Genomic DNA, 23,869 nt, shown 5'->3' on the forward strand with positions numbered 1-23,869 from the left:
AATGGGGTCCAGCTGGAAACAATGGTAGTTTCCCTTTAACTGTCAAATTGATGCTAAACTGTGTTTCATTGCTGAAAACAATGACAATAAAGAGTCTATTATATTCTATTCTAATATAATATAGAGAGTGGGGGGAGGGGACTAGGGGGGTTGAACAGCTATCGTTTTTTATCTGGGCAGAAATGAGTTCCCCTCAAATTGTCTTGATATGCACTGATATATAATCCACCCATATTAACACTAGATACATCATTCCAGCAGGCACAGAGGATCCTGGGTGAGAAGGGGAAAAAAAGCCTCCGGCATTGAGGGTAAGACAAGTTGTCTAATGGATTGAAGAGCAACAAGATGAGGTTGCATTAGTGACGCAACGACAACCAGCAATGATGGCAAAAGCAATAACAATCAATAGATTATGTTTTAGTTAACTTATATAAATGTTGGATAGGTGTTACTTTGGTTGACAACACAGACAAATAGTTTTAAAAAAGACTTTTTCAGAAGAAGGCACACATCAAGTGAGAAACTATAATAAGAAAGTACAGTCGGTCTTCAACCAGTGAGCGGTATGTCCCCTTGGCTCTAAATATACAGTATAATTTAAAAAAAATAATGGAATTTAAAAAGAACAAAATGAAATAGGCTCACACAACCAAAAACACAAGACAATTAAAATAAATCTATTTAGACTTTTGGTTGATAAAATTAAAGTGGCTCAGCTCTTTAAAAACCTGCTCAAAGCTTTTTTTATACATGAGGTCAGCTCACAGCAGCTATATGACCATGCATGAACAAAGAGAGTGAAGGAGTAGCACAGTGCAGTTGGTCCTAGCTGTGGTAGAGGCGAATACGCTGGGATATGTTGCCCCGACACAGAGGGCAGTTCTGTAGAGCGCCGCTGCAGACCTGACAACAGCACGCATGGCCACAGGGCAGGAAGATGACCTGAGACTGGAGAGAGGGAAACACAAGACACAGTCAGTCGCCTGGAAGAGTGTGGACACGTCTACTAAGTTTGATATTTGCACTACCTTACTACATAGTAGAGTCACTGAAGAGCAATTGTTTGGTATGTATTTTTTTTTGCTCTTTTTTTTCTTTTCTTGTTCGCTATTTTTGTCTTTATATTGTGTTTGATCATTACTGATTGATTTACTGCTGAATATGGTCCGTCATGTGACTACCTGTTCACAACAATCATGTGACTCTTTACCTACGGACCATGTGACTACTGGCCAATAGGCTATAAGATACTATTCAAATGGAAACATTTTATACTTGACCAAGGCAACAGCCGAAACGCGTTGCCTTGTTTTAATTATTTAGCCAAGAAATATAATAAAGCGGTTTTAAAATGTACCCTCCTGAGTGCCCTAGTGTCCTTTAACCCTTGTACACTTGGATCCCAAGCTGAAGAGCACACACTTTCTACACACCCTGAGCAGCACTCCATGCAGACTGCGCTGTGACTGAAGAGCAATCATCAGCCTTTAGCCTTCCAAAACCAATTCAATTTTATTTATAGTGTCAAATCATAATTATCTCAGGACACTTTACAGATAGAGTAGGTCTAGACCACACTCTATAATTTACAAGGACCCAACAATTCCCCGCAAGAGGGGTGTAGGAGTTGTGTAAGAGTTTTCAAAGTCTTACACTGTGGGCTCCCCTCTGACTAAATTGAGACAAATGTGCTTCGTTTACATTTTGGCAGATTGGCACCATTGAAAGTTTCCCCAAATTAGATTTTAGCAGTTCCAGTCTGCAGTGTACCCATGGATTGGCCGAGGGTATTCTTTGGCTGCACTTCCTTGCCAAAAGTTACATTTTCGTTGCAGAATCCAACGGTTGCCACTCGGAGCAGCCGCCACCGCTGCTTTCCGTAGACATTGCATGGCAGATCACTCTCGGTGTAACAGTACTGATCCATGTTTGCGACACGACTGAAGCATGGTGTCGCGACGTAATACATCCATGTTGGATGAACGCGTCACGTCACGTCTGGCTGCTCGAGAATTTCAACTGACTGTCATGGCGGCTCGGACAGAACACAATCTCATATTTAACGAAAATAGTTCACCGAAACATCTTCATTTCGGATCGACAAATATTTTTGTCTACTTCTACTGGATAGTCACGTGGTGTTCAACAGATTCATTTGCATAAAGATGGGCATCGGCCAGCTTTTTGACGCCCAGCATTTTTTCAAATGCAGTGCTGCCTTCCCGGAATGCTTTGCAGGCGCATTGAAGTCGCTTGACGTCACCCATAGGAATAGAGTGGAGCGTGGCGCGACAGAAGCGTCGCACGGACAAATGGATCACCAGCGTAAGAGTCCATGATCGTTGTGTCATAGCCACTGCTACTGCTCCAATTGCTGACCGTGTTGATAAGCAGGCATTACTAAAATGACTGACCCCTACATCTAAATATGAGTATGTAAAATAAATAAAACTACTAGGACAGTGCTCCAATTTGATAGAATTTTATTGCCACACAACAGACGTTTCAGGCAACGCACGTCTCTTGTCTGGCAATAAATTCTATCAAACTGGAGTGCTGTCCTAGTAGCTTTATTTATGATTATTCACTTTTAGGATCCAGCACCCAGCCTTCAAAGCTTTCTAAGTATCTATGTGAGTTGAGCGATCCAGTCCTATTTTGTATGTGAAATAAAGACATTTGGAGTAATAAAGGCATATAAAACGACAATAGCAAGCGTAGCATTGATTATTACTGAGACTGAAGGTGTTACTTTCTGGTTTTGCTGAGGATTTTTCTTACCCCGGTCTCCATGCAGACCACACACTCTGAGCCCCCCGGTCCGTCCACAGGGCTGGGGGCGGAGGGGGTGACGGGGGTCCCTGGGGTGAGGGGGGGGCTGGGCATCTGGATGGTGGAGGTGCTGGGAAACGACAGAGGGGAGGAAAGGGGTGGAGCTGTGGGGGCAATCTCTGCCCCCTCGTCCTGCTGGACAGCCTTACAAGCTCCTGGTGGAGGAGAGGGTAAGTGAACAGGTTGAGTTATACAGTCCTACACATCATACTTTAAACAGGCTGAAAAATAAGTTAGGCTAGTTTACCCTTGTGTTGAAATATGGGTTTCTTTTATAACTACCTCATTTTAATTACCCAAATATAACATGGATGATTCCATACAACGCGCTTCGCAAGTACAAGAAAAGATCGGCTCTCTACTTTCATTGAATTTTGGGTGATTTATTAAATTTTTTAGCATTAAAAACAGTATCCCGTCTGAACGTTGACATATACCCTTCTGTGACTATCCTACTGCTAATATTAGTCTAAATTATTCATTATTCATAATTTTGGCTCAAGAATTAGGTACAATTTCCTATAAATGAGTTTAATTGACCATGAATTTCAAAAATAAGTGTAAAACTAGTGGTAATAAGTTGGTGTTAGTGGTGTTTATACATGGTAGTGAAAAGTGTTAAACATTTAAAAAAGCGCCATAAGTGTCGAAAAAAGGAACAAAAAACGTCAGAAAAGTGTTCATTTTACGACAAATGCATGGTCAAATGGAAGACAACACAAGATGAATTAATTTAAGTTTACCAATATATACTACATTTATTATATTAGTTATGTTAATGATTAATATATAATAAAATTGAATTGAATTGAAATTGAATTGAATTGAATTGACCATGAATTTCAAAAATAAGTGTAAAACTAGTGGTAATAAGTTGGTGTTAGTGGTGTTTATACATGGTAGTGAAAAGTGTTAAACATTTAAAAAAGCACCATAAGTGTCGAAAAAAGGAACAAAAAACGTCAGAAAAGTGCATGGTCAAATGGAAGACAACACAAGATGAATTAATTTAAGTTTACCAATATATACTACATTTATTATATTATGTTAGGGCTGTTAAATGATTAAAATATTTAATCACGATTAATCACATGATTGCCCATAGTTAACTTGCGATTAATCTCACATTCTGGTATTTGAACAGCGGCGTACTCCAGTGGTAACTCAATTCACATCAACAGTACATGCAAATACCTTTAGTCTTGTTGGGAGAACCATCTAGAAGGGCTTTGAAACTCAACTTTCCATTCAAAAGACCCTTTTCTTTATCCATTTCTGCTCAAGGAGCTTTTGTTTCTGCTAGCCATCCACAAGGAGCGGCCCGAGGCCCAAACCACATTACACACTGCTTTAATTGTTTATCTGTGTTTTAAGCCCCCAACGTCTACACTAGGCACTAGGATTAGGCAATGGTTATGGTTAGGGTTAAGGTTAGGGTTAGGTGCCTTGAAGTTGATTAGGCAGTTAGGGTTAGATTTCCAACTGTTCTGAACACTCCGGTTTCAACAGTTTTTTCTACTCTCGGCTAAGTGTTAAGCAACTCTAAGACAGTCTTCTCCGGCCTTCTAGGATTGGTCATCTGCTCCAGGTAGGCAGGAGTGGTTTTTTTATTTATTTTATTTTTTATTAAGCTACTGCGGTGTTAACATTGTTGCATGTTGCTACATGCTAACGGCAGTAAAGTATGTCATCTTGGCTGCCAATGTTGTTAAATTCTGTCCAATTCCGGGTCAGATTACTCCTGAAACATGTCCGGTTATGTAGTATTTGGTTTAAAAGCCTTCATCTGCCATTTTTTTCTGTAGAAAGTGCTGCTATATTCTATTAGTGCCAATGCTAACTACAGTAGCTACATGCTAACGTACCAATGTTGAAAATAAAGAAAAGGAAATCATTATATCGCTGATAAAATTATCCTTCCTGTCATGCATCACTATGATTAGTTCAGTAAGACCAGTGATGTGATTGGCTGAGGGTACATTCATTAATCACCACACCCTCCGTTGCCGTAAACATTTTCCATGTAAATGTAAATCATTCCCCGAAAGAACCAAGCAGGCCTGCCTTGTTGCGTGATCCAAATTTTCTTTAAAACTTGCCATTTTCATCGTGTGGTTAGTTAGCTCAAAGTTTGTTGTGGTTTCCTGAAGTGAACAGAGTTTGAGTAGGGCACAACACACGCGCCGGATGTCAGGCAATGATCCTGGAAAGGTTGAATCAGACTATGTGCAGTATAATTGTATTAGATAGAAATGTAGGATGTGTGTAATGTACCTTCAGGGTAGTGTTCCTGAGCCCAGTCCAGAAGAGCTTTCTGGATTCCTATTTCATTAATGCCAAGCTGAAAACAGAAAAATTAATAATGCTGATTACTCTGCACATTCATTAATAGTTAAACCAACACAATAAGCTGCAAATACAACACTGACATTTAGCCTTTAGATGGATATGGCCCAACTATTTACATATCCAGAAGTGACTGAGCAACATTTTCATTCATTTGGAGTTCACTTGATTATTATAAATCCTATATTCCCTCTATTTTAGCTCTGTGTTTGGTCTCCACCAACACCTGACCAGTAGTGAAAGAAGTATTTAGATCCTTTACTTGAGTAAAAGTACTAATACCACACTGTAAAAAAAAAAACAACCTCTGTTACAAGTAAAAGTCATGCATTCAAAATATTACTTAAGTAAAAGTATGTAAGTATCATCAGGAGAATGTACTTAGTATTAAAAGTAAAAGTACTCAACGCACTCGCATTTAAGAAACCGAAAATGATCCAAACAGTTCTGTGTTTAATGGTCTAATCATTCCAGCTGGACTTTAGGCATGGATTTTGTTGGGTTGTTGAATTTATAGTTAAACGTTGCATTTCATGAACTATGTGTTTTGTGTGCAAAAATCTTAATTTGTAAAGTAATTAGTAACTCCGGCGACTTTTGCGCACAGAAACTCGAGTGAAGATAATTACCTCTTCAGAAGAGTCCATCATGTTTTTTTAATCCTCATTGTCCTCATAGGTGTCTTTAGCTGCTAAATGCTCCACTTTATTCACCAGCTAGTCTCTAACTGTGTTTGTTTCCGGTTTGGTAGGTAGTGTACAGTGGCTTTTGAGAGCTTTTTATCTGGAAAAAGCTGCGCTGCTTCAACAACGCTGAAAGCGGTAAGACCAAACCAAAACAGAAAAGTTACACACAGGAAACCAAAACAATGACATGCTTAGTCAGGTGATTATTCTCTTTCAGTGTGTCACTACAAGCAACCTCTTTTATATAAAACACTAAATAGTCATTTGATCCATTGCTATGATAAAATATTGAATATGGATGCTTTAAAAAATATTTCTGACTGCAAATAGGGGCTAATTTTGATGTCAGTAGGCCTTTAAGTTAACTTCACTTAGGAAACCGCTACTCCAGCTTCTGTGTTGACTGAATCTTATGTTGACGGGACTAAAATGTCACTCTCTACCGACTAATAATGGCAAAGTAACCTCCATCCTTCCAAACAGAGAACGGCCAACATGAACACAATGTCAAATTGAATAATAAAGTGAAATTAAAAATGGCAATTTGGGCACCCAGATAGCTCAGTGGGTAGAGCGGGCGCTGATTTATAGAGGTTTACTCCTCAACGCAGTGGGCCCGGGTTTGACTCCGTCCTGCGGCCCTTTGCTGCATGTCATTCCCCCCCCCCTCTCTGCCCCCTTTCATGTCTTCAGCTGGCCTGTTAAAAATGCTTATGTTATCATTAGTTAGCTCGTTCTGGTTTCCTAACTGCGTCACGAGTTATAGGAGCTTAGCTGGGAGCTTCATGGAGACAGCTAAAGTTAATGTTAGCTGCCCTACAGCTGTCAGCGTTAGCTTAGACTTCATATATTACCTTCTAACAGCTGGATTCTCAGTAACTTGACAATCTGGAAGAAACAGGTTGCTTATAAATCACTAAAATAGTAGTGACAGCACTGTTTGGCTTAGTTATCAATACCGTTAGCATCGTGGCTAACACTATGGTTACTTATGACACATCGTTTCGGCTGTGCTTTGTAACATGATGTCATCGTGCTAACCGAGCACCATTAGCCTTTACAACAGAGTCGCTTCAATACACTTGTAAGATAATGTTTCTTTACAGAGTTCTCTGTTGATTTGTGTTGTCGCTGTGTGCTCGTGGTGGAATATAATGTAAACAGAGAGCGGAGTGCCAGAAAAGCAATGCACCATGACGTAGGTCCCCTTCAAGGCCAGGCTAATGTTAGAAGTCCCTCTAGTGGACAGAACGTGTAACAACAACCACATGCTTATAGTGGCACTGACAATGCATAAGCCTGAGTAGAGTAGTACATATTATTTAACAGGCTGCATTTGAGCATTTAAAAAAAATAAATGCAATTTGAATGGTATTATAGAGGAAGACTGAGAGCTCTAATGTAGCACAAGTATACTTTACAATTCACAATTATTGTTTCCTTTCAAATCGTCCATAGATCTCGAGAATGAGAGAAAGAAAAGATGAGCAACTGTGCTTTGTGCTGGAGCATATTGCAGGAAACAGTCAGCTGTTACAATAACTCCTGGGAAGTTGAGTGCTTGCGTTTCATTTTTTACTCTCATTGTTGTTGTTTTTTTAAACTTCGTCTCACACACCGCCTCAAAACGGACTGCCAAGTCTGATCAGCGGTTAGATGATCGGCCAGTTTCTCCAGTTTCTCCAGTCTATCCGGTGGCAGTCTATGTGAACGCAGCCTTACAGTATATTGCAAAAGATCTATGTATAATTTTGTATTGATGTGTTTCAGGTTTGTTCCATTGAGAGTTTAGTTATGCTTGATCAATATACTGGATGGACTGTGGCTAAAGAATGGTACACGAATAAATTATTTAATGATGGAAAAGTATACCTATTTGGTTTTTTTTTAGTTTTAGTAGGGGCAGGACCATATAAGCAGTAGGCTTCTGCCTGCTCCTTCTCAAACGTATCCTTTTATTTGTTCTTTGGTAAAATCAGATTGATTGTCTAGGTTTGTCTTTTTTTAAATCTTTTTACTGCCTCTAGGTGGCGCTTCTCCATGGTCCAATGAGGCTGTGTGAAAGGGTGGGGGTGGATGGGGAGGAGAGAGAGACATGCCGGAAAACCGTCACAGGTCGGACTCGAACCCTGGACCTTCTGTCGAGGAATAAACCTCTGCAAATGTGCGCCCGCTCTACCAACTGAGCTAACCGGCCACGCCACTACATTTCTTTACATCTTTAGGAAGCGCTAAGTGGCGCTTTTGTTGCAATATCATGAAAAATATCCCAAGACTATTTGCACTAGATGACGCTTCATGACATTTCAAAATCATGAAATATCCTACAATTATTTTTTGCACCTTCAAATTACATCCCAGTTTACGTTCCTTTGGTTTGTAGCCATACGGTTCCTTGACCGCTGAGTACCGCTCAGAACCGGTAAGTGATTGTGAAGTTATTTTTTTTATATCTTTTACTTTTCCCTTGGCTGTCAATCCTTATAAGCCATCTGGTAAGTACAGTTCATTCTTTGCTTCAGTTCACAACTGCTTGCAGCTTCAGTTATCTTTGTGTTTTATATTGTTGTTGTTTTTCTTTTTTTGAAGATAAGTGGATTGCTCAAGATAAATCTAATAAATATCAAAGTGGCAACTGGTGGTTGTGTGTTGGTACTGATGACGCACACGGACCTTCTTGAGGTCAGATGAGTTCATGTGGCGAAGGGCCTTCGTTGTCACTCGATGATGAGCCAGGATGGGCAGGTAGTGCTGAGCGGACAGTTTGCATAACAGGTTGACCAACTCCTTCTCCACGCCCGTTTCCTGCAATAAGATTACATTTTAACAGCAGCACAGTTGGGGTTTTAAGTAGAGATGTTCCCATACCGATACCAGTATCGGAAAAGCTTCCGATAAGGCCGAAAATGCTGGTATCAGTATTGTAAAGTACACAAGTTTATGCACCGATCTGATACCACGAAATTTAGAAAATCTACTTTAAAGTGGTTTTGCAAAGAGTTTAACCCGAGCCAGGCCAAACAACAATGCTAGCAGTCATATCACATCCATACAGTTGTATACAGCTGTTAAAACATAACAGAATGTATGTATTTTTTAACACACTGGTGTCGGATCGGTACTCGTTATCGGCCCATGCGCAAGCTCAGGTATCGGAATCGCTATAGGGAAGGAAAAAATGTCATGGTAACATGTCTAGTTTTCAGATGTTTCTGTGTGTGCTCCCGGCTCTGTGCTGTACCTGCATGCGCAGCGACAGCGGCTTGGCATCCAACAGCCTCTGGTACTGGATCATCCAGTAGTTCTGCTGATTGGACTCAGACTTCAGCTCCATCTCCACCTGGAAAACACAAAGGGCCCTATTTTAACAATGTAAGCGCACGGCGTGAAGCGCCTGGCGTGTACAAATCCACTTTTGCTAGTTTGACGGTGGAAAAAAGAGTCCGTGCGCCAGACGCATGGTTCAAAAGGGTTGCACTTAGTGTCGATTGTGATTGGTTTAAAGAAATGCCAAAGCAGATGTTTCCTCACCAGAACCTGCCGCAGCTCCTGCTCTCGCTGGTCTCTCTGCTTCAGCAGCTGCTGCAACAAATCACTGAGAGCTGTGCGCTGCTCCACCAGAACCTCCTGCACACAAACGCACACACACACGCACGCACACAGGCACACAAGCACAGGTGCACACACAGACAGACAGACAGACACACACACATACACACACACACACAATGACGTGAGCTAGAGTGACAATACACACTCATCAGTAAATACTGTTAGAGACTGATTATAAAACTCTAGCCTGGCTCTGATACGACTAATATATTAATTATTATCACTCGACCGAATTAATTGTATTGTATTTAATATCCTTCATTTTCTTGAACCTCAGTGTGTACAGTGATAACTTGTTGCCATGGAGCAATGACATGAAAATAGCCTAAAGAAATGATATAGTAATCAACAGAAATAAGGAAGAAAAAATAAAAAATAAAAATTGGGAAGGCAATGAAAGGAGGCAGTGACACCCACCTGCAGGTTCTCAGCATCCAGACTGCGTCTTTTAATCTCCAGTCTTGTCAGCTGCATTAACTCCCCCTCTATGAGATTGATCTGGGGACAGTGGAGAGGCAAACATAAAGCAAACAGGGAGCAAGGGAAGTGCTGCTGAAAGCAAAGTCCGGATGAAAACCTCCATGAAAATGATTTAACAGGGTTTCCTGGGTTACCTGACTGGTAACCACCAAAAATTGCTCAATGAGTATGAGTGAAAGTGAGTTAGCTATGGGCCGGCTGCGGGTGACATAAGAGAAATGGAAAAAGAACAAAACGGGGAAAAAAAATGACAATAATGCCCAGCGTCCATCTTGAAATGAAAAGCCTCGTGCGCTGTAATTTCTCAAAATCCCCCGGGCTTGAATTGGGTCGCGTTTGCAACATTTCCCCTTGTGTGAAGCAGGTGGCTAATCTAATATACTAGTTTCCATGTACTGTAAGAATAGGTATTAATTAGATATAATCGGGCATAAATAAAATAATCTTCCTATAACAGAGGGGCAGGGCTCGACAGGAAAATATTTTCCCAAAATTTTTTCTCCTAAATTAAAAAATGTATGAATGCATGAAGAATTTTAGGGGTGTAATGAAAGAGTATCAAATAATGTTTTTTTCTTTGTTAAAGGTGCTGTAGGTAGGATGGTGAAGATCCAGGACTTAGCCAAAGAATTTGAACATCGACAACTTCTCAGTCCCTCCCCCTTTCCGCTAAAGCCAAAAATAGTCTCCTAAGCCCCTCCACCCACAAGGGAGAATGAATGTGTGTGCATGAGCAGTGATTGACACGTAGTTAGACACCCCCTCTGGCCCTGATTGGTGCATCTGAACAGGGAGCGCTGGATTTTTGCAAATTGCACTACAGGCTGTAGGTGCTGGATTTTTTTTTTTTTTTTAAATGACCTGCTTCATGTAGTTCTACAGGAACATAGGGTCAGTTTAAGCAAATATGACAGAAAGTTAGTTTTTTAAGGCTTACCTACTGCACCTTTAAAAGGGAGACGTTTATAAGCAGGGTGATTTATTTATTTGACTACAAAAAGAATACTAGTTTTTTTTTATAATTTCTTCTAAACTACTTTATTTAATAATTATGTAATTATTTATACTTTAAACTGCTTCAAACAGTGTATGGTTTACGGTTCATTTATTGTCATTGTCCAGCACAGCCATTAGGGAAGTCAGCTGGGCGAGTCAGTTACAAACTACAGAAATCAACTGATCCACAATCCATTTTATCGTTACGAACTGTCAGCCGGTCTAAATGGTTTTTAGACGGAGGCTCAACGAGCGGCCGAGAGCACGGTCATGTGGTCGAGCGAGCTAGAGAGCGACTGAAGAGAGGGAGCGCTGTTCGAACAAAGCAGTGAAATCTCTACAAGAAATGCAGCTGTAGCAAGCATCTCACTATCCTTGTTCGTACTCGAAGACGCTACAAATTATATATCCAACTACAAAAAAAAACTGAAAGTCGGAAGTTAGAACAGAAGTACAGAGAGTTGTTGCTATGGAGATGATACACCGCCTTGTCTAGTCACAATCGCCTTTTAGAATGTTGCAGACCGGTGCGTTGCAAGTGGTCGCAAGTTTACACTTGTCTCGTCGCGAATCTTTGGTCTGAACGGGCTATGGACATAACCTGCAAAAAAAGGCAAGGGTGAAATTACCCTAACATTGGCTCTGCCCTGCTACTTATTTACCGACCAATTTTCATTTTCCTTCAGTACTCTGTCTCGATTTGAGGTATATTTTTGGGTTTTCTCTGGCCAATCTTTACCGGTCCAATCAGCGAACAGAGGGAGTGGCTGATAACGATGACGTTGAGGTTGTGCGCTAGTTTGAGTTGTAGTTCCGTAATGGCGAAGCCATTCGTTCCGTTGTGGCAACGCTGCCGAATATCCAGAAGTTAAAGCCCGAGCAAGAACAATCTCTGCTGAGTTGTGTTGGGGGCCATGATGTTGTGGCCCTCCTCCCCACGGGGTTCGGGAACAGTTAGATTTTCCAGCTCGCTCCGTTAGTGGTGAAGGAGTTGGCTAAGGCTAACGCTAGCGATGCTAAGCCGGCGTCACGACCAAACGTTAGCGATTGGTTCTGGCAGATCCAGAGTGGCTCTGGGCAGATCCAATAGTTTAAACTTCAACAGAGTACCCGCCTTCAAGGAAGTTAACACTTGTCAATAGAGAGAGGCCAGACTCTCTGGACAAATGAAATGGACCAGAGTCTGGTAGGACCAGGCTAGGATAATTAGCACATCCTCTTAAATAAAGTGTACAGTTCGCACACATCTATTTTTAGTCGCAAATGTGAGTGTAATGCCCGCACTGCTGAGGTGGGTTTAAAATGAAAGTAACTACAGGCTTATGTATTAAAGTTATGTATAATTGCTATGGTTTACAGCTTTAGAAACATAAAACAATGCACATTATAGCTTACAGTCCTAAAGAACACTCATATTAACAATACTCGTTGGAGCCCAACCAACATCTCTTACAGCTCCCCCCCCCCCCATTTAAAGCAGTCTAGAACCAGGCCTGCAGTGTCATCATGACAGGTTTGAATGGAAGCCCTCTTATCTCCACCTGTCCCCACAGACCTGGTTGCGGATGTAGCCGTGTACAGCATCTTTCTGCAGCTGCAGGGCCTGGAACGCTGCTTTCTGCATCTCCTCCTGCAGAGATACACCAGAGGGCATTAAAAGGTCACTTGGTCGCTTAAAAAAGGTGAATTAGAGTTAGACGTCTCCACCAGGCTCTCATGACACTGGTGACTACGGTGGCCGACATGAGCAAAAACACACTGCAACAAAAAAAGAAGAAAAAAACATGCAAATAGACAAAACACAAGCTAATTAGGAAAACATCTTCATTCATTTGACAACACATGCACAGCATTTAGCAGACGCGCTGCAAATACACACAACACAACCAAATACACTGCAAATATAGAAACGATGCTAAATGAAAAGCACACAAACCCCGAAAACAAATGCAACAGAAAAACGATGGATCCAGTTTACATCCAGTTTACACAACGGGGAGAGAGAGAGAGAGAGAGAGAGAGAGAGAGAGAGAGAGAGAGAGAGGAGAGAGACATCATTATGGAACCCACACAACTTCTAGGCAAGGCCCGCCCTTCAATAGCATTCACACACTACTATTGGCCAGGCGTCCATGCTTACGCAAGGTAACGTAACCCGATTTGTTCAGGTCCTATCCCCTGACCAATCGGCTATCCTAACCTTATCCAATGCCTGATCCCAACCAATCGGGCTGCTTCTTAGGGCGGGACTTGCCTAGAAGGTACGTGGGATCCATAATAACGCGTGAGAGAGAGAGCAGATGAGAGGGAAGAAAAGTGTAGTAAAGAGGCGACATAAAAACGCTAATATTTATTTTTACATTTGGCCGTAGTCTTTTACAGTATTGTAAAAGAGCAACAGGTTTACGTAGCTACCGTGTTAGAGACTGACTTCTACAAGAGCTTGCTAGCTAACACTAATTAGTACATATACTGTAAGTTACTGAAAAGTAGAACACCTAAAAAATTAGGAAAACAAATGATCCACTCTCTCTCTGACATAACCTTGCCTTCCGTTGTAAACTGGATGCAGCGTTTCCCGGTTGTTTTCGGGGTTTGTGTGCTTTTCATCTTGCATCGTTTCTGTATTTGCAGCGCGTTTGTGTTTGGTTGTGTTGTGTTGTTTGGTTGTGTTGTGTGTATTTGCAGCGTGTTTCCTAAATGCTGCGCATGTGTTGTCAAATGAATGAAGATGATTTCTTAATTTGCTTGTGTCTATTCTTGTCTATTCTTAAGATGCAGGGCGTTTGCCCCCTGTCGGCCACCGTAGGTGACAACTACAGAAGACATACTGTACCTAGGCAACACATACCTCCTGTAAGATTTGGGCGATGGCCTTAGATTTGTCCAAAACTTGGAGGGACAGCATCTTATCAAACTTCCTGTCCAAATTCTCCATACTGTTATAAAACAAGGAGAGAGAAACCACACACTGAGTTGCCAGCTCTGATCGCCAGTTATGTGATTGGCCAGCACAGCTTGGCGTCGGGTTGCGTTTCTCCAATAATGGCATTTGTTTTGCTGCGGTTTTTCCAGCTCCCCCCTGCGGCCCCCACTGCCGCAGCCTAAATGCACTACCCCCATTCAAAATGAATGGGGGTAGTGCACAGTACATGCAGTGCAATGTAGCTGAAATGTCTACAAAAATTTTACAATGTTACAACCTATGGTCAGATCTGGTGTGTGTGTGTGTGTGTGTGTGTGTGTGTGTGTGTGTGTGTGTGTGTGTGTGTGTGTGTGTGTTTGACCTTCTGTAGGCCTCAGACACCAGGCTCTGTCTGCGAAAGTCACTGGCCTCCTGGAGGAGGCTCATAGCACAGCTGTCTGACAGCAGCTTCTGCATGGCAACTAAAAACACACAGAGGGAAGAGACGGGATAGGTCTTAGAGGGAGAAACGGGTGTTGTGAGGAAAAGAAATGCCCTACAATATGAAAGTGCTGAATGAAATGGACAGAACACAATACTACAGCTGTTATACAGTCTTTGATGTTCAAGTACATCAAAGTACATCAGCCACGCTGCTTACCTGCCACCTCCCTCTTCCTCAGTGAATTGGCTTCTTCCTGTGTGATGGCAGTCAGATGCTCCATACGGATCCTGAAGGGGAACATTTTTTTTTAGTAAAGCTCTGCTTACTTTTTACAGTGTTAGGCAGGTAAAAATGTCCAAATTGTAATAAAAACTCAGTTAAAGTCCAGCTGAAGTAAAACCAGTGATTTATTTCTAAACACAAGACCGTGCAAGTGTAACATCTGTGTACAGACCTTCACCACCAACGGCAACATGCACAGACACATGAAGATCCAGGTTTATTAGGGATGGGGTGAAAAATCGATTTTCTTTTTTTTCAAGATGATTTTTTGGGGCATTTTTGGGCACTTTTAGGCCTTTTTATTTTTATACAGGACAGCTGAAGACATGAAATGGGAGAGAGAGGGGGAATGACATGCAGCAAAGGACGGCAAGCCAGAGTCGAACCCGCGGCCGCTGTGTCGAGGAGTAAACCTCCCCACACATGGGCGCGCGCTCCACCAGGTGAGCTACCCAGCCGCCCAGTGTTGCACTTTCATGTCAGAGGACTTCGAAGATACGGATTAGAAAAAACAACCGGCCGCTGTGTCGAGAAGTGTACCTCTATATATGGGCGCACGCTCTACCAGGTGAGCTACCCAGGCGCCCTCACGTATTTTTTTTTAACCTAGTTATTTACCTAAATATCTTCTGTTTATACCGGTACCGCCGACGGCGACTATATCATATCTGTTTCCAGCAAAACAGACCGAAAGCAGAAAATGCAGAAAATCCATGTTATGTAATAATGTAATAAATGTCAGACTGACATGTGACGCGCATTCTTTTTAGAAAACAATTAGTTTTTTAGAAATGTCTCATGATTTATTGTCTCTAGAAGTGTTAAAGAAGGAAAAGAAAATCCCAATACTCAATATTGAGTATTGCTATCAAAGCACTATCAAATCACAATACTTATAGAATCACAATAAATGAAAATAGCAATAAATGTAAATGGACTGTTTTTATATAGCGCTTTTCTAGTCTTAACAACTACTCAAAGCGCTTTAACAGTACAGGAACCATTCACCACACATTCATACACTGGTGGCCGAGGCTGCCGTACAAGGTGCCACCTGCTCATCAGATAAACATTCACACACATTTACACTCCGATGGCGCAGCATCGGGGGCAACTCGGGGTTCAGTGTCTTGCCCAAGGATACTCCGGCATGGAACTGCAGGGCCAGGGATCAAACCACCAACCTTCCGATTGGCAGGCGACCTCTCTACCACTTAGCCACAGCCGCCCCAATACAAATCAAATCGCACCTATGTATCGTGAATGGATCGAATCAGGACAAAAGTATATCGTCCCAGCCCTAATGGTTATACCTGTGTGTAGCTGTTAAGCGGCACTCTTTTTCGGCTCCAGGTGTGTGCTGTGCTACCATAAACTGTGTGAGCTACTGGGTTAGCTCAACTGCTAACGATAGCCTGTTGCCACAGAGCGGCACTCGTTCTTCGGCTCAGAGGATGGGTGCGGTGCTACCGTGTGTGTGCTACTTTTTAGTATATGTGCTAGCGAACCAACAACTGCAATGAGAGTCTGTCGGTGCTCAGTGGCCCATGGCAGCGACTCAATCTTTGCCTCAGAGCAGAGAATAATGCTTATTTTTTCACGATAACCTAATTTTATATACATTTTGCTGGGTGGTTAATAACAGATTTAACTGTGGTGTGATAGACTCAGAACACATTTATTTTTGCTTTACCTGGAATCAAATACATAACAATTACTTTATTGTAACTAATGTAGAGCGGCATGAAATGGTAGTATTGTATTAAGATAGACTTGGAAAAATCTGAATATGTCCTTAAAACTCAATTTTACAGAATGTATTTTCTTAATACCTAATAATATTTATTTTTTGCACTACTGTATGATTAGTCTCGCATTGCCAGACCTTCCTCCACAGCTCCTTAAGAGGGTCTGGTTAGTCCACACAGCATTCCAGGATGGGAGAAAAATGTGCTCTGGTTTATTGGCATTTCTTTAAACCAATCACAATCGTCTTAGGCAGTGCTAAGCACTGGACGGAGCAATGTGAAGGAACTTGTTTTGGTGGAACACGTGTACAGTGTTTCTTTCAGGATTTTTTTTAGCAGTGGGGGCAGGTCTGTCCGGTACAACAAGTAGTCGACTTGGGAGAAAGCGAACGTTTTGACAATAAACTCCATCAACACAACAGTATGTGGAGTTAAACTGGACGGGCCCAATAACCTCTGAATAGTTCTACTTGTTGTTGAATTGCAATGTGAGCGGCAGGTGCATTATGTCGGCAGGATAATTTAAAAGGCAACTGCGACTACATTTTTTCTACAGCCCTATTTCTGATACCGTGGTGGCAGACATTTAGCCACGGTGGGCCGCCACTACAAAATCAACATAGAGGAAACACTGGTGTACGTTCAAAAGTTGTTTTAGTCGTGCAACAGAAGGGTTAGGGAGTTTAAAATGCCAACACAAAGAAAGCGGAAGGTGAGGGACATCCAGCCGAAATGAATGGATTTCCAGTAGCACTGGAACAATCCCGGAAGTGGAACGCCGTCGATATGGACTACTGTATGATATGTATTAGAGGGTGACAATTTTTCAGTCACGTGATCGGGATATGACGGGAGTATTTTTGTGGGCTCGGGATGGGATGGGAGTGACAATTGATTCCCGTGTCACCCTCTAATATGTATGACAGTTTTAAAGCCTCCTGTGTCCTGTCCTGTTTTTATTTTCCTTCCTCCCCCGAAAGCACTTTGTGCACTTACTTACTTGGAAAGTGCTCTATAAATAGGCTCAGTCTGGTAAGTGGAAAACAATTGGATGAGAGCTGCTATGTGTTGGAGTGCCTCATATCTTTTTGCTGTAATAGCTCAGTGCATTATTGATCAGTGGTCTGTCCACTCACCGATCTTCCTCCATGGCTTGAAGAAACTCTGCACTTTTTTTCTGCCTGGAGAGATCGAAACAAATATTCAGTCATACACAGTTAGCAGAGACTCGTATGTGACGTGACAGTGTGTGCATAAAGCGTTTATTAAGCAACCCTAGCTAGCCAGTTCCTTCAGGTCCTACCTGCTTTTGTCCATCAGCATGTTGCAGACGCGACTGCTGATGCTGTCTTCAGCTTGTCTGACTTTCTCCAGCACCAGCAGCCTCTCGGCCTCCTGAGCCCTCTGCTGCTGGCTGACCTCCAGCTCCAGGCGCTCCTGGTCCTAAGAATCAGACAGATAATCAGTCTTGTATAAAGTACTTCAAAGCAATACTTGAGTAAAAGTACAAGTATCTTACTAGAAAATGACTTTGGTAGAAGTTAAAGTCTCCTTTTAGAATATTACTTGAGTAAAAGTCTTAAAGTATCTGATATTTACTGTACTTAAAGGTGCTGTAGGTAGGATTGTGAAGATCCAGGACTTGGCCAAGAAATTTGAACATCGACAACTTCTTAGTCCCTCCCCCCTTTCTGCTAAAGCCCAAAACGGTCTCCTAAGCCCCTCCCCCCACAAGGGAGAATGAATGTGTGTGCATGAGCAGTGATTGACACACAGTTAGACCCCCGGCCCTGATTGGTGCATCAGAACAGAGAGCGGTGGATTTTTGCAAATCACACTACAGGCTGTAGGTGGTGCCAGAGGAGCTGAAGGTTTTTTTAAATGACCTGCTTCATGTAGTTCTACTGGAACATAGGGTCAGTTTCAGCAAATATGACAGAAAGGTAGTTTTATTACGGTAGTCTGTTTTTTTTGGCTAAGTCCTGGATATTCGCAATCCTACCTACAAGACCTTTAAGGGTAGGGCTGGGCGATATGGAGGAAGTCCGATATCAGGATATTCTTGACCAAATACATCAATGTCGATTTTGCAACGATACTGTAGGGTTGACAAAATATTCATTACAATGAGATTTTAGATAAATAATCACCAATAATGTGGTAAACAGTTTCAAGTGACATCAAAGAGAAAAATTAAATATATACTGACTATGTTTACATGCATGCAGGAAAAAGTGTGATGTTAAAACCAGTGTTGTAATGTAACAAAGTACAAATACTTTGCTACTGTTTTCACGTTTTCTTCTGTACTTTACTGCGTTATTTATATTTCTGGAAACTTTAACTTTTGGTCCGGACCGGGGTCTGGCCGAGCTTTCACACCTGTAATTTTGGTTCGGATCAAACTGAAAAGTCTGAAGGTCCGGACCAAACGAGGTAGATATGAAAGCCTCCTATAATGTAACCTGTACAATAAACTTGAAATGAATGTCTCTTTAGTTCACTGTTAATATCTTAAAAAAATATTGTGTTTCCATAATTGAGCAGCCCTTATTAGAATACATAGACATAGTGACATAAAATTACATAATTTCATTAAAAGAACCAATTAAATGCATATCTATTGAACGCAGGTGCGACTGAGCACGTTGTGTACCTGTCGGACGGAGTTGAGGATGTTTTCCTTGCGGGAGGAGTTCATGAGTATAAGCTGGGTGTGCTCTTTTTTCTTCTCCTCCAGGTGCCGCTCGAAGGCCAGCTTTGACTGCTGCTTCTGCTCCTGAAGGACATAGGGACAAGTCAGAGTGTGAAAATATGCCTCATTGTGTGTGTGTGAATAGAGGTGAATAAATATATTAGTTTGTGTTGCAGCGAAGTGTCAAAAAATAAATATCCTAAAGGAAACACTGTACAGTTGCACTTTCACAGGGCTATTTGTAGTTTGGCTTATTTGAAGCTAATGAACTTGCCCTTACTTCTTTCTGTCTGGAGTTTGTACCTTCAAGGTTTAAAGCACTTAACTGGAAGTTGCTTTGGATAAAAGCGTCAGTTAAGGACATAATGTAAAGTAATGCTTCGCCCCGCTACACCTATAACTGCTACAATTATTATTTCTAGTCATAGTTCCACTATCTTTACTGTTACTGCAACTGTTCATCATACCACCTGCTATAATTATTATGAATCATATTTCTCTATATCTGTATCAGTGTCTTGTGTCCCAACCGGCAGCAGCAGATGCCCACCAAGAGCATTGGTCTGTTCGAGGTTTCTGCCTAAAAGGAAGTTTTTCCTCGCCACTGTTGGACCAAATACTTGCTCGTGGGAAATTGTTGTGTCTTTGTAAATTATAGTGTGGTCTGGACCTACTCTATCTGTAAAGTGTCTTGAGATAACTCCTGTTATGATTTGATACTATAAATAAAATTGAATTGAACTGAATAAGCTTGCAAGATTTGAAAGTAGCAGCATCTCCTCGGGGCTCCGTCTAAGCCTTCTCCCTTGCGTCGCCGCTTTTTAACGTCCTGGGCCCTATCCTGCACCCAGCGCAGCGCGAAGCCCGACGCAAGTGTCCGACGCAAGCGCCCATGTTGTTTAAATAGCAAATGCACCTGCGCCCATCTGTGCGCCCATGGGCGTGCTGGTCTTACAGGGAGGTGTGTTCAGGTGCATTCTGGGCATATTGCTATCTTGAGGCAGCGGGAAGTGATCGCGCCATTGACCAACAAAAACCTGGTCTAAAGTCAATAACGCAGCATTTCATTGTTATTTTAACAGCAAATTAGTAAAATGCACATAGGCTCGCACCAGCGCGTGCACACTATGCTTGTTACACACACAGGGACACGCAGCAGCACAAACACATGCAAAATATTACAAATAACAATATTACAAATAAAAATATTACAGTGCACATCTGCCATCATAATAGCTATGTGCCATGGTACAAACACACCTGGCTTTTAAAGGGAATGGGAGATGACTCTGATTGGTTTATTGCATGTTACACCCAAAACACACCTATGAATTAATGAAGACATGGACCCTGTCTTTTTCGCCATTAAACTAGCAAAAGTGGATTTGGACACACCCTAAACGCACCTGTGCCATGCGCTTAGATCGTTAAAATAGGGCCCATACAGGGCTCCAGACTACTTTTTCACTAGGAGCACAGTGGCCCCATACAAAGCCACACGTTCATCTAATATTTATTCTTAGTATTTTTTTTTCATATTTAATATTATTTGTTATTTTTATTTTTTTTTTTTTTTTTTTTTTTTTTTGTATTCAATTTAAATTTTTTTTAATAATTATATTATTTTTTTTAATATTTTATATTATCAAACTCTTTCCCAATCATATATTTCCGTTATTGTCACTTACCTCATTCTTATTTTTTTTTTTTTTTACTTTGAGTTTTATTTTTTTTTTTTTTTATGGTTAATATTATTGTGTTGTTGTGTTGTGCACACCTTTGGGTTGGTGTAAATTTTTGAGCACATTGTCAACATTTGTTTAAGTGGTGTTTTGTTGATGGGTGTTTGGGGCGCCCTTAACTCTTCACGTTTGATTTTATTGTCGCTAAGTTTTTTCTCGCGATTTTCGTGTGTTGGTTGGGGGCGGGTCAAAAAAGTCAAAAGTAGAGAGGGTGTGGCAGTGGGTGTTGTGTGTTGTGCCTTGCGGATAGAGGACCAACTTTTTGAGCAAGCATTGATTGTGGGACACGGTCTCATTATGCACGCATGAATTGGGCTTCAAACGCCGGCCGCACGCCTACGCTGACGGGTGGTCACCCTAGCAGTAGTTAGTAGAGGTGTGGTGGTGTGTGTTTTTGCATAGTGTCGTTAGTGCGTATAAGATTTTTTCTTACAATGTTTACATATTGTGTTGTTGTCTGTACTCTTTGGTTTATTCGGAGGAAAACAAAAGTTGCCACACAAATGATTTAAAAGTGTAGGGGATTTCAATGTAATTCCACGCTCCATCACGCTGACATCACATCACCACGACAACTTTTCACCTCGACGAAATCCGCCGCGTTTATCCGCGGATCTCGTAAACGGTCCTACTCTTTATGCTAAAGACTTATGTTGGTGTAGTGCCGGGGAAGAAAAGTGTGTGTTGAAAGGTAACGTCAACACCGCCCGTTATTAATATGCGATGTGTGTGTGACTGTAAATTCTGATACTGTAACACATGCGGGTGCGTCGCCCTCTGTGTGTATGCGGAGTCTTCTGTACTATGCAGATACAGTGTTGTTTGCAGCTCAGGTAAAATATAAAGAGCTGCTGTAAATTGTCTTATATTGGTGCAACTTGGGCATGTCTTTCTTTTCTTTGCCTTGTTAGCAGGGGAGGCAGTTGGAAGTAACCACGGCAACGGCAACTGCTGCTGAGCTTTCTCCTCCATTCTCCAGTAGATTTGCAGTATCTCTGGCGGCAATGACGCGCTTTGAGCTCAGGCTCGTACACAGGAGGGGTAGAGTACGCGCAGCGGGGCAAGGAGGCATTTCATTGGTTCTTTCCAAGCAGACCGCGAGGCAGTGACTGATGGGGTGTAAAGTGTATATTGTAAATAGTTACCAACCCTGCCTTTAATTAGTATTAAAATATCTAAATAAAAACCAACCAAACCAAACAATAACTATGACCATAAGTATGACTTTCTTGATTCACACCCTATCAGCAGATTCACACGCTACCTGTTCTGACCTCTCTGAAGTAAATTAAAGGACAATTCCGGTGCAAAATTAACCTAGGGGTTAATAACACATGTGTACCGAGTCGACCGTTCTCTGGGACATGTTTTCATGCTAATCGAATGTGACCAGCAAACCGCTAATTAGCTTATAACGCTAGTCGTCGGGGCATGGGTTAAGTAAAAAGATATCGCTATTTCAATACCACTAACAAAGCTCAAAATAACAGAAAACTCAGAGGGAAAAGCAGACTTGGTGATAATTGTCAGTGGGGTTTCACATTACAAATGAAAGGTGTGCAACAGAGAGTCACCAGAGAAAGACTGAATCTAACAGTGATTGTGTCACAGGAGTCCCGTACCTTTCTCTTCTCGTAGTCACTGAATTTGTTCTGCAACAGAGAGTGAGGAGAAATATTGAATAAGACTTCCAGTATCATCAACAGAAACCAGTTAACACAGTGTCAGCAGCAACTACTCCTTTTCAGCGTCATATTTGTACTTTTTGGGTCTACTGAAATAGGTTTACATGTTTTGATGTACAAAAAACATACTAGGTTTCTCATACTGGAAAAACTAGGCTTGTTAGAGATGAACTAGGCCGTGCCTGTAGAGTGGACGAGAACATGCGGCAGCAGCTAGGAGGGGGGGGGGGGGTCCTGTTGGACAGTTTCCAGCCGTGTTTCTCCTCTGCCTTCAGGCTGAACAGGAAGTCACAGAAACACTCACATCCTGTTAGGTCCGATTCCGATTTAATAAAATGTAATCAGGCCCATTTATTTATATTATTGCGCAGGCCTGGCTCATCTCGAACAAGCCTTCTCTCTGAGATCTTGTCCCGCCTTCCTGAAAAGCCCAGTCTGCTGCGATTGGTCAGCTGGCCCACTCTGTTGTGATTGGTCAACCAAAATGCGAACAAGCCACTGGGCGGGCCATGCTTGCGCAGGCAGCAGCACCAACGGGCAGCACAAAAGTGACATCGTTAATTGAGTAATTTCAAACAGGAATGTGGGCGAGCCAGTTGAGAAAATTTGATGTCTGTGGGAGAGAAAGCTCCATTTGAATTGTTTTTTTTGTACTTGTACTGTATACATTTATTACATATACATAAACTATATAACCTACTAAAAGACGAGAAATGCATAATAGGGGCTCTTTAACAAGGTCCAAGTGAACAGCACTGAATAGTCAGTTAGTAGTATAGATTGTACTCCTGCATAGGGTTGTGTGTGTGTCACCTACAGTACCTGCCAGGCCTCGTCCAAGCCATCCACACAGTCAGAGTTCTGTTTCCCACACTCACTCTCCAGCACCGGCAGGAGATACTGGGATGGGGGGCAGTACTCCTCTCCCAGCTCTGAAAAACCATGTCAACCATGAAATCCAACATTATTCTCTTATATTGACACATAAAATAAACTGAAATCTTTGGATTTTCCACTGCACGAAAAAGGGCCAGAATCCAGAAATATTGGATGGGTTATACACTTTATATGCGAATGCAGATATTGGAACACCGAGCTATTAGTTGTTTCTTGTTTAGCTTATATGTTGGGTTTCTAAGTATCCAATGGGCCTACACCCTCTTCGTGTGTGTGTGTGTGTTTTTGTTTAACTATATTCGTGGGGTCCAAAAACCAGGAATACAGTATACTTGTGGCGTCCGGACAGCTTTGTGGGGCCAAAATGCTGGACCCCACAACTTTAAAGGGCTGTTTGAGGGTTAAGACATTAAAGGGTTTTAGGATTAGGGTTATAATTAGGTTAGGGTAAGGGTAAGGTTAGGCATTTAGTTGTGATGGTTAAGGTTAGGGTAAGGGTAAGGGGCTAGGGAATG

General features: G+C 41.8%; 1 protein-coding gene across 4 annotated transcripts in view; it reads right to left on the reverse strand.

Moving 5' to 3' along the window:
* Positions 1-399: 399 nt before the first annotated feature.
* The window catches only part of lrsam1 (leucine rich repeat and sterile alpha motif containing 1), a 40,995-nt gene continuing 17,525 nt past the window's right edge, over positions 400-23,869 (reverse strand). For 3 of the 4 annotated variants that reach the window (XM_039780633.1, XM_039780635.1, XM_039780634.1), the window contains 16 exons: positions 23,280-23,389; positions 22,395-22,424; positions 18,992-19,114; positions 17,639-17,778; positions 17,472-17,516; positions 14,522-14,592; positions 14,243-14,342; positions 13,807-13,894; positions 12,511-12,585; positions 9,897-9,977; positions 9,399-9,494; positions 9,109-9,207; positions 8,541-8,672; positions 5,110-5,176; positions 2,785-2,990; positions 829-951 (listed from right to left, as the gene is read on the reverse strand). In XM_039780633.1, coding sequence (XP_039636567.1) covers positions 829-951; positions 2,785-2,990; positions 5,110-5,176; positions 8,541-8,672; positions 9,109-9,207; positions 9,399-9,494; positions 9,897-9,977; positions 12,511-12,585; positions 13,807-13,894; positions 14,243-14,342; positions 14,522-14,592; positions 17,472-17,516; positions 17,639-17,778; positions 18,992-19,114; positions 22,395-22,424; positions 23,280-23,389 — 1,586 coding nt within the window. Of the gene's footprint in view, positions 952-2,784; positions 2,991-5,109; positions 5,177-8,540; positions 8,673-9,108; positions 9,208-9,398; positions 9,495-9,896; positions 9,978-12,510; positions 12,586-13,806; positions 13,895-14,242; positions 14,343-14,521; positions 14,593-17,471; positions 17,517-17,638; positions 17,779-18,991; positions 19,115-22,394; positions 22,425-23,279; positions 23,390-23,869 lie in introns of all 4 variants that reach the window. The other variant, XM_039780632.1, reaches the window with a different exon arrangement.

Source organism: Perca fluviatilis, chromosome 17 (assembly GCF_010015445.1).
Source record: "Perca fluviatilis chromosome 17, GENO_Pfluv_1.0, whole genome shotgun sequence".
Classification (NCBI taxonomy): Eukaryota; Metazoa; Chordata; class Actinopteri; order Perciformes; family Percidae; genus Perca; species Perca fluviatilis.